The 10,457-nt window shown below is 34.7% G+C and overlaps 1 protein-coding gene across 5 annotated transcripts; it reads left to right on the top strand.

The window, feature by feature from the left end:
* Positions 1 to 876: 876 nt before the first annotated feature.
* Positions 877 to 6,140, top strand: LOC110784642 (uncharacterized). Of its 5 annotated transcripts, none has more exons than XM_056828851.1 (3): positions 877 to 2,311; positions 3,004 to 3,117; positions 3,215 to 3,701. In XM_056828851.1, exon 1 carries the CDS (start codon positions 1,432 to 1,434, stop codon positions 2,212 to 2,214), a length of 783 nt encoding a protein of 260 aa, XP_056684829.1. In that variant the 5' UTR covers positions 877 to 1,431; the 3' UTR covers positions 2,215 to 2,311; positions 3,004 to 3,117; positions 3,215 to 3,701. The 5 variants fall into 5 exon arrangements, with proteins under 5 accessions (XP_056684829.1, XP_056684828.1, XP_056684827.1 ...); XM_056828850.1 differs by having other exon boundaries at positions 3,203 to 3,701; XM_056828849.1 differs by having other exon boundaries at positions 3,196 to 3,701.
* Positions 6,141 to 10,457: the final 4,317 nt, after the last annotated feature.

The following is a 10,457-nucleotide window of genomic DNA, read 5'->3' as shown; positions in this document are numbered from 1 at the left end:
TTTTTTTAATTAACTTATCATTTTAAAAGTGTTTGGTAGAGAGCGGATCGAAATAGAATTTTAGGCATTATAATGGGCTGAAATCAGAACGTTACTTTGAGTCTTTGGCTCTGTTTGACAATACTAGCTGAAATTGAGCTGAAATTAATAAGGTAGCTGAAATTGATAAGGTAGCACCTAAAATTAATAAGGTGCTGAAACTGATAAGTAAGCTATTTGCATTACCTGTTTGGTAAAACTATTTTTTTAAGTGCCTGAAATTTTAAGTTTTGTAAGTACTACTTCCTCTAATTCTTTATTGTTGCAAATACCCCTCTACACGGTATTTAAGAAAGTTGTATTTGAGTGGGGCCACAACCACTTTAGTCATATTACTTACTTAATCTTAGATGTAAAATTGTAACTTTGGGTAAAAAATATTTTCATTTTAGGTGTGTTGCAACTATTGTGATATTTCCATTTTAGGGAAGTGTTGCAACTACTATATAGAAATATAGGAAGTATTTTATATATTTCTTAAATATTTAGGTTGAAAAACAGTTATAAATGGAATATTGAATCTTATTTAACTTCTATTTAAATCGTAATTGAAAATTTATACTGTAAACATCGAAACAATTTTATATATAAAATAAGTACTGCTACAACATTTTGATTTTTTAGGGCACTTTGGTTCACAAGAAAAGGTTAAAAAGATTCACCCCTTTCTTCAAAACAAATACAGAGCAAGATTAACAAAATATAAAAACCCAATTACTTTTCCCCAATCCCACGTACCTATCAAAACCCAACAACACGTGATGTCTTTATCTCTCCCCTTCTCCTTCTTCCCCTTCTCCATCTTCTATTTCCTTCCTATTTTCTTCTACTACAGTTTTACTCCTTCTTGAAAAACAAATTGAAGCTTGGATTTACGATATTTATTGTTATTCATATCAAATTTGCGATATTTGTCGTTGTTCATAAACTTGGATTTACAATTGTAACAACGTTTTTATTGTGCTTAAAATTTGTCATAATTTCATTTATTACTACTCCGTATACATACAATGATTATTAATCGATCGGGTAAAAATCGAGTTCGGTCGGATTTTGACCCGTTACTTTTCGCATTTCTCGGATTCGGATAAAATTGTATTACGGGTCACAAAATATTGTTCAAAACCTAATATTTTTGGGTCGAATTTGGGTCGAGTTTGGGTCGATTTTCGAGTCCGGCCGATTTTTGACAGGTCTAGTCACTAGAGAAGAAAAACCTATTTCCGTCGGGTGTCTTTATTTCTAAAAATAAAGTAAAATAAAATGAAGAGCGAACAATAATTGTTTTTATTTTTTAAAGCCCCTTCAATTTGAATTGGCAGTCATCTTCTAACTCTCGTACTTCAATCTGATTACTATACCTTTCCAATAATCCAAAGAAGCGCACTGATTATGGCGGTGGCTCAACAACATCAACCTCAAGAACCCCATTTTAATGGCGGAGGAGGTGCCCAACCCCCAATTTCTTCAACTTCAATGGCGGAAAACATGAATTTTACATCCAAACGACAACGCCGACCAAGTGTTCGACTCGTGGAAATCGGCGACCAACCAGCTGCAGCTCTAACAAATCAATGGAAACCTATCAACAGATCTTCCAAGAGTCGCCCATTAACCAATTTGAGTGGGTTAAATGAAGGAAAAGGAGAAAAGGGTGATGCTAATTTTGATAATCTTGCAATTGGAAGCTGGAGAACTAAGGGTTTAAATGCCAAGAGACAATCGAAACGACCTCGGACGAATTGGGAATTAAACGAATTAGGTGTAGGTGGAGATGAGTTTTCTAGGGATTTTGAAATGGAGGGGTCTGAAAGTCCATTGAATGAGCAAAACCCAGTTCATAGTTCTAAGGATAATGAGAAAAATCTTCAATTTAGGGCAACAACTAGTGTTAGGGAAAGAATTGGGGAAGATGGGGTTGGTTTAGATGGTCCTTCTGATGACAATGGAGGGCATAGTGCAAGAGGATGGGGAGGAGAAGTTGATGGGGTTAGGGCTTGGTTGAATGAATTAGGGTTAAGCCGGTATCGGCCTGTTTTCGAGTTTCACGAGGTGGATGAAGAGGTTCTGCCATTGTTAACATTAGAGGATCTTAAAGATATGGGGATTCATGCTGTAGGTTCTAGGAGGAAGATGTTTTGTGCAATTCAGAAGCTTAATAAAGAGTTTTCTTGATTGGTTTCAGGTTTTCCGAGATTAAGGTTGTAGGGTCTCTCTACTTGGCTGCTGAAGATGGCATGCTTTTTGAATTGGTTTCAACTTACAACTATTGGTATATTCAGACTTTACATCTTATCATTTCTTAATAAGATGCTCAATTTTGGCCTGTGTTTTGGTGCTTGTTAGTTTAGTTAGGTACTAATGTCATGTAGTTTTCGATTACTTGTTGATAGTTAAATTACTAACTCTCCGACCTTTGTGTTTTTTTGAAATAATGTCAAGAAGAATTTTCAATAGATGAGTTGTGGTCTAATAAGTTTCACGCACTCTTCCTCTTCTTATACACTTGATGGTAGGCACGTTTTTATAAGTCTATAGTTTTGTGCTCCTGTGAAATTTGTTCCATGAAAATTGTTACAAAGTGATGGCAATGTCTGCGTTGCTGTTGTGATTGCATTAATTGTTTGTGGTTGTATTTTATGATACATGTCTCGGGTGCCTCTAGTATAATGGATGTTGAGATAATAGAAGTGGTACATGGTATGCATGTTGACATCTTTGTTTCTCATAGATGCATATTGGCATCTTTGTTTTTTTAGGGGTACTTAGTAAGCCAACTCTTAGTTATAACCACCTAAGTATTGAGTAGTTCCCTTTATGCTTTCACAAACCTTTAGAAACATTCAGGGGGATTTAGATTAAAGTATTGGGAGTTTGGAGTCAAATAGAGGCAGGTTCAAGTTGTTTGTTCGGGTTTGTATCACTGTTCACGGGGAGGTAAACACCCAATTCTTGCTGTTCCAGAGGTCCTCTGAGAAACAGAATGTCTCGAGCACGTTTTTCCGGACGGGTAAATGCGTGGCTGCGTGCATGTGCACTCCTGTGGTTCTATCCTGTAACGTGCAAACTTATTACTCCGTATGTCCTAATTTTCTTTACAATTTAATCTTAGCCTTTGATTTGTATTTGAAATGGCTTATTTTACTTCCTAACTAGGTTCTAGTGTTTGTGACAGTGGTCTACCTATAAAAGGGACTTGCTTAAAAGGAGAACAAAGTTTTCGATGAACATGAATATACGAGATTTTCTCTCTCCATTTGCATTTTTGTGAGCAACTTTTTCTGGAGGCCTTTTAACCTTTGTGCTTATCAATAATTAATTCTACTTTGTGAAATTAATGATTGAACCTTGTTCTCGTCAACTCTGTGATTGTTGAGGCTTTCTATTGCATCTTTCCTCTTCCCTATTCAAAACAGAAGAACTCAAAAAAGCATTTGGAAGTTAAAATTTCCAGAAATGTTAGGTTCTTTGAAGAAATACACGTACGAGTAGTAGTAGTAGTATATGGAACATAAGGTATCAACTTGGGGAGTTTGAGATTGTTTGAATTTGTTTTCTCTTGGCACAATAATTGTTTTAGCTGTTATCTACCTCTATTTCTAATTTCTTATAGAAAGAGTGAAGACAGGGCATTAAGCAATGTTATTTTCCTGCTTAATCTACTTGCCTTTATTCCTTGGAGAAGTTTGACCTTCCATACCTCTTCAAGATTTGCACTATTTTTTTTATCTTTATTTTTGTTTTTGTTTTTGTGGGGGATTGTCCAATGCATTGTATCCCTAATAAACTGTGCCATAATTAGCTGGAATCCCTTTGGTCAGATTGAGTGACCTTGTACCTTATGTTATTAGGAGAGTGCTACATCAAATAATTTGGTTGGTACTGCTGGAGTGCTGGATACTATATCCATGTTATTTGTTGATTATCCATATCCTATCATATCCAGTTCATGTCTACAATTATTTGTGAGTGTAATGTGATGGTATTGCCAGCAGAGATTTCGTATCTTACATGGTTTATCGTTCGGGTAAGGGCTCCATTCTCATCTCATATCCGACCACATCCATATACCTCCATTCTCTTTATTTTTATCTAGCATTACCCCCTAAATACATTATCCCCAATTGAAGCATGTCCTAAGTTATAATAGTTGTCTTCTGCGTTATTAAGGATTTGGAGAAGGCCATGCATCAATTTAAGTTAGGCAGAGATTAAGAGAAGAGCTTCCCTTTTACGTATCCTTGTAGTCTTGTAGAGTTGTAGAGCATGATTTATTGCGGTGGTGGTAATAACAGATGCACACAATGACACAAGTTAGTCAGTAATCACCTAAAATTAGAATTTGATGTATCTTCTGTGAATGCTGCTGGCAATGGCATGCATAGAGTTAGAGTATATACGGAGGAGATAAGAGAGGATTGTATTTAGAAGCTTGGAGTTAGAGTATTCACCTTTGTGTTTGGGACTCATGGATAAATAAGAGCTTTTGTCATTGCTGACACTCAGGATCATAAGCATGTGGGGATAAAAGCCCGCATTAGTCCTGGAAAGAAGTTGGATTTTATTCAATTTCAGGATCTTGTCATGAAGTTTTAGCAAATATTTATCAAGCTTCAGTTTAGCACTCAAAGGTAGAACCTTTTGAATCTGCTTAATTTTTTTGGTGTATAATGTTTTCTATCAGCATATCAATGGAACTGTCTACATCCCCTTCAAGTACTTCCGGGACACTTTAAAATTGCTTTATGATTCACGAGTCATGACAGTTAATCTTCCTAATCTGTACTCTAAAGTTTGCCATCACTAATCTCTATCATTCTTGTTCTTGCCAGTTTGTTGTTGTCATTAATTACACTGTGTTGCAACATTTGTAGTGCAGAAATTAGATGAATATCTGGGAATCCAGGTTTTAGATTTCAGTTTCTGTTGAAAAACAGTTGAATCTTGCTATTAGTAGAATTATAGGCGTTAAGCATATTGCATTAAAGGAAATCTGGGTAGTCCCGGTATTGGTTGAACAGCAGCTACTAAATTTAGTTGTTATTAGTAAATCTTGTATGAATACAGCCTGGGGAAGGAAGTTTCTGTCTAGTTATTTGCCAGGGAGAACCTTCAAGGTAAACCGTTGCAGGCTTTACGGCTCTTTGGGCAGAAAAAAGCCAAACAACTGATTTGTACTCAGTTTGTTGATAACCCTATGCTTAATATTTCACCAGTTGAAGACTTGCAGCCGCTCTGGTCATTCAGTGTTGAAATGCATGCATGTTATCTGTAATGATAGTTACAAAATTGACCGGTTCGACATACAATAAGCTTGTTCAGGCTTGACCATTTTGCTGCAAAAATTGATAGGTGGGTGATGATAATGGTGGCAATGTGGCTGGTCGATGGTGATACAAATGATGACGGTAGTGCTAATGGTGGTCGGGATGACTTACTAGTAATAGAGACATAGGGTTTGGGTGTGTTGTTACACAAACAAGAGATATAGTGTAGTCAGGAGACCAATGAGCCCTGCTGCAGAACTTGTATGGGTGTGGTAATGGACTATGACTCCATAACTGGAAGGCAAAGTTACATTATTATCAGGGAAAAGACAAAGTTATCCACCGAATTGGGCAATTGTGTATTGCCATGTGGGTGGAACAAGTATGGACAAAGTTATTAAGTGGCATTTTAGATTCTTAGGTTATACAAATATAACACTTGAAACCCAAATGATTTCTTTTTTGAGGGAAAGGATCCAAACACCATATTCAATAATTAACTAGTGGAGTATGTTGGTGTGAATAAGGTGATGTCGAATAGGATGATTGTCTTTTTTAATCTTTCTTTCTTATAAAGTCGTACGTAGTACGTAGTATCTACCAAGTAAGGCCAGGGACGAAGATAACCCCTTGTTCGATTGACAAGTATAAACATCGTTCTCATAAAGATAACACAAAGAAAAGGAGTTCATGACATGACGATATGTTCATGTTCCTTACTTTGAAGTTTGAACTATGTATTACGGAGTAGTTAAAGATTCGCATCTTGCTCTAGCGTGTAAATCGTACAGTATGATTCGGAGATGGAACTAGTCATTTTTAATTCTTGCTTCATCTTCCCCCTCTCTCCCTCTCTCTCTCTCTCTCTCCCTCTCTTCCTTATCCAAGAGGACGACTCAATAAAGATCAATCAAGTTTAACATATACTTCATCTGTTTCTAAATGATAGGGATAATTTATCTGTTCATGCTTGCCAATGGAAATGGTTGGACATTAATATTTCTAATTTGCATTTGTAAAACTTATAAAATGTTGATATTCTGAAAGTACATATCGAGACGAATTAAATAAAATCACACATAACTATATTTTTGCTTCCTGGCCAATAGTCACAAATGATAGTCAAATTGAAATTTGTGAATAGTGTCAAAAGTTAATGTGTCTCTGTTCTTTTGAAATGGAGGGAGCACTGAGTTGTGTTTTGTTAACATGATTTTGACTTGTATGAGTTTATCCTACCTTATATGAACATACTTTATTTATAAATTGATTTTTTTTTTATCTAAATTTCCTTTATTTCACATGATTATATTATCTAAATGTACTTTATTTTTTCTCTAATAAGTGGAATGAAGATGGACATAGTTGACTCCTAGTTTAGGAACACTTCATTACATCAAACAATATGTTTTACATATTATCTAGGAGGGAGCTAGCAAATTGGGGTTAGCGTGAGTGGTTAAGGGTCTATTACTCCTTAACCAAGGTCTCAGGTTCGAGTTATGGTTATGGAAAAACCTCAGTTAGGAGGGACGTTTTCCATTGAGATACTCATATTAACTCAGTTGTTATACTTCGTAATATATTACTCCGTATCAACAAATAGAAAAGGACCGTCACTATTTGGTGTTGGTTTCATTGTCCATCTTATCAACAAATAGCTGAAGGATTGAGTCATTGGTTGGCAAATATTAGAGACCACTTGTAGTCCTGTACTCCTTCCGTTTCATTTTGTTCTTTACGTTTTCCTTTTTAGATGTTTTAAAATGTTCTTTACACTTCATTTTATATCATCACAAAAATGCTTTAATATTCTATCAAAATTTGTGTCTAATAATAATTTTAATCAATTAAATTCATTGAGTCATTTAATCTTTCACACTTTTCCACTGGGACATAAACTTTTTTCTCATTTTCCCAATATCAAAATTTTTAATAAAAATGAAAACATTATAAATAAACGTAATTTGTGTTGTTTAAATAAAACAAATAGAGGAATCTCAATATACAGTAAAAAGCCAAACATAAAGAACAAGAAGAAACGGGGAGAGTACTATACAGTATCTGATACAAGGAACGTGTATGATAAAAGATGTATCTTTGGTATTCGTTGTCTCAGACTCTCAGCCCTTCTGAAGAAAAGTGGTACAATTAAAGTGAGTCGGGTTATATTCTTCGAAGGTCTAGGTGCTCGTCAAGGCTAATGTAAGATGAAAATCAAACACAAAACTAATTAAGTTACTATTAAGCTAATATCATAAGCAAAACATAGTCACTCATCCTGTGAGTCTTGTGATCCTTTCATTATTGTAGATAAGATGTTGTTCCATTGATTAACCTCAAGAGCAATATCTCAATTGTCTTTTACTACCAACCACTCATATCTTGACACGTGTCTATAATCATCTGTCCAAAAAAGGATATACATGGGCATCTACTTCATGTGCATGCTAAAAACATCTGTGTCATGCATGTGGATTTAGTTTCTTAATTACTAAAAATGTCCTCTTTAATTGAAGTTTCAACACATCAAAACACAATTACAACACATAAACGTTTATTTATAATTATATAACTAATTTATCTTTTTTTTAGGAGATCTACTAATTTATCTAGTTGAAAATGAAGTAAGCCAACTGGAGTACCATTTGTTTACCTTGGTTTATTGGTCCCCATTCCCCCAATATCATCTTCGCAACCCATATAATCTCTAATTGCTTTCTAATTTTGTTTTTATTTTGAATTATTTTCAGTTAAATTTTGAAAAATCATTGTGCACTGATAATGTTTTACACCTAACATAACGGATTAATGACACTCCGTAGAAAGAAAGAGACCCAAAACATAAAGTTAAGAATGCTCACAAGTTTTAGGTCGGATTGGTTGGTTAAACGCTATATCGGTAGTTATATCTTGAAATCTTACACGAAGTAGTTGTATGATTTAAATAAATTCCGTCAATATTTTATGAGTGATGTTAGTTCTCCCACCCTATTTTATTAGGAATTACACTTGATATTTTTGGTCGTATTTTATTAGGAGTCACACTTTTATTTTTAGTAAATTTTCTACCCACATTCTAATTATTTAATATATCTAATTTATTAGGGACCACCACTACAATAAACTCCCTCTCTACTTTTACCAATTCTTTTTTTTCCATCATCTTTTTTCTATTTGTTTGTTACTGTTTTCCTCATTTGCTTTATTATTTTTACGTTATTTTTATTAGATTCAACCATCTTTCCTTAATATGTGTGACGGTCGACTCCTAATAAAATACAGAGGGGGTACAAAATTTCCGACAAAAATATTTCATACAATTACGCACCACTCTTACATAAGGATTATATTCTTAAAAATAATTTAGGGCGTGTTCGGAGGTAGCGTTTGAGGTAGCGGGTAGCGTTTTGACCTAGTCAATACGCTACTTGTAAAATTTGTAAGTGCTTGGTAAAGTAGCGATTTAGGTAGCTTTTGTCAAACGTTAAAATTAGTAGCGTTTAAGGTAGCGGGTAGTGTTTGACAAATTTATAATAAAGTTTTAAATAATATTCTTGCTTTTATTTTTATTTTATAATATCAACCGCTACTTTTACCGAACACTCATATTAGTTACCCGCTACTTTGACAGCTAACCGTTACCCGCTACTATTCACCGCTACTCGCTACTTTAACCGCTACCCGCCACTCAACCGCTAACCGCTACCCACCGCTACCCGCTACCCGCTACCGCTAATATTGCCGAGCAGGGCCTTAATAATGAAGCACTATTTCAAAGATATTGTTCAATCTTTGTAGGAATTTGAGTTATACAAGCAAAACTTATTGGTTGATATATTTTATTTTGATATCATCAAAGTTACAGAATATTGGTAGGCCTATAACATTTTTTCCTCAATTGTAAGAAAATGTGAGAGGGTATACGATGTACCAGGGTGCATATAAAATGTTATAGGATTTTTAACCTATCATACACAGACACTCAGTTATTTCGACATCCTTGATAACATGCGGCATACGTATGATATTCACTGTGATATTTGTGTGAATGGCAGGAATCAGGATTCTTACATATATTACTCTTGCTATCTAGGCTCTAGCTAATTGAAGATGAAGTAAAACCAACTACAAATTGTTTACCATACTTCAATTTGGTCCCCACTACATCTTCCAAAGTTCCAAGTATTACACATGTTATGTCAAATTTCTCTTTAATTTTTTTATTTTTATTTTTTTCCTTTTAGTTAAATTGTGAAGGTTTGTGAAGGTTTGAAGGAACACGTTCATTGAAAATGACACAAAAGCTGAGTGGCTGTGTAGTGTGTACACTTTTTTTTTCTTGCAACAATGGCGTCAACCAATTTTGTAGAGTGTTTCATGATCCAATATATAACTCTACGGTGACCAAAATGTGTACGTTGTCGATGGTGACTCAATGTTTTACGGGTTTTACCTATTAGGCTATTAGCTCATTCAAGTAAAAGTTCAATACTCCGTAAAAAAGTAAAATTGAATATGAGAAGTGATTAAGATATAAGCATAACAAGAAAACAAAACTGGAAATGATCTTAATTTTAGGTCGGGTTGGTTGGTCGAAACATTGTTAGATTCACTATGTATATTTTAAAATCCTATAATCTCATTACTCCGTAATATATATTATAAAACTATTATCGTTATAAGTTTTCTCTCATTGCTTATCAAACAACAATATTCATTAAACATTGGTTCAAAACTATGTGATTATATTAAGAAAATTTTGTCAAAAAAACCTTTTATAGCTCAATTTGCAAGAAATGACCTTATAAAGTCAGACCTTAAAATAAAAATATTTTGCGAGAGATTACATGTTCCCACTTTTCGGCATTGACTTTGCTTTTCCGTCCTTTGACCATCACGTGCAGGGCACGTGTTGTCGAAATTGGCTATGTTCGGCTTTTTCATCCACTATCCGGCATTGACTTTCGATTTTTGTTTTTTGTTTTTAGCTTTTATAGTTGGGAATTTTGGGAGGAAATGGTGAGAATAAACAAAAGTGAGATCTTGTGCCCTGCATATGACAATCAACCGCCAAAAAACGGAAATCAATGCGGGAAAGTGGTCTCAGGTTACCAATGATGTCTTGGCCTAGTGGTTAAGACTGAGGGC

The sequence above is a fragment of the Spinacia oleracea genome, chromosome 5 (genome assembly GCF_020520425.1).
Source record: "Spinacia oleracea cultivar Varoflay chromosome 5, BTI_SOV_V1, whole genome shotgun sequence".
Classification (NCBI taxonomy): Eukaryota; Viridiplantae; Streptophyta; class Magnoliopsida; order Caryophyllales; family Amaranthaceae; genus Spinacia; species Spinacia oleracea.
Note: the sequence above shows the minus strand (reverse complement) of the source record. Positions and strands in the feature narration are given on the sequence as shown.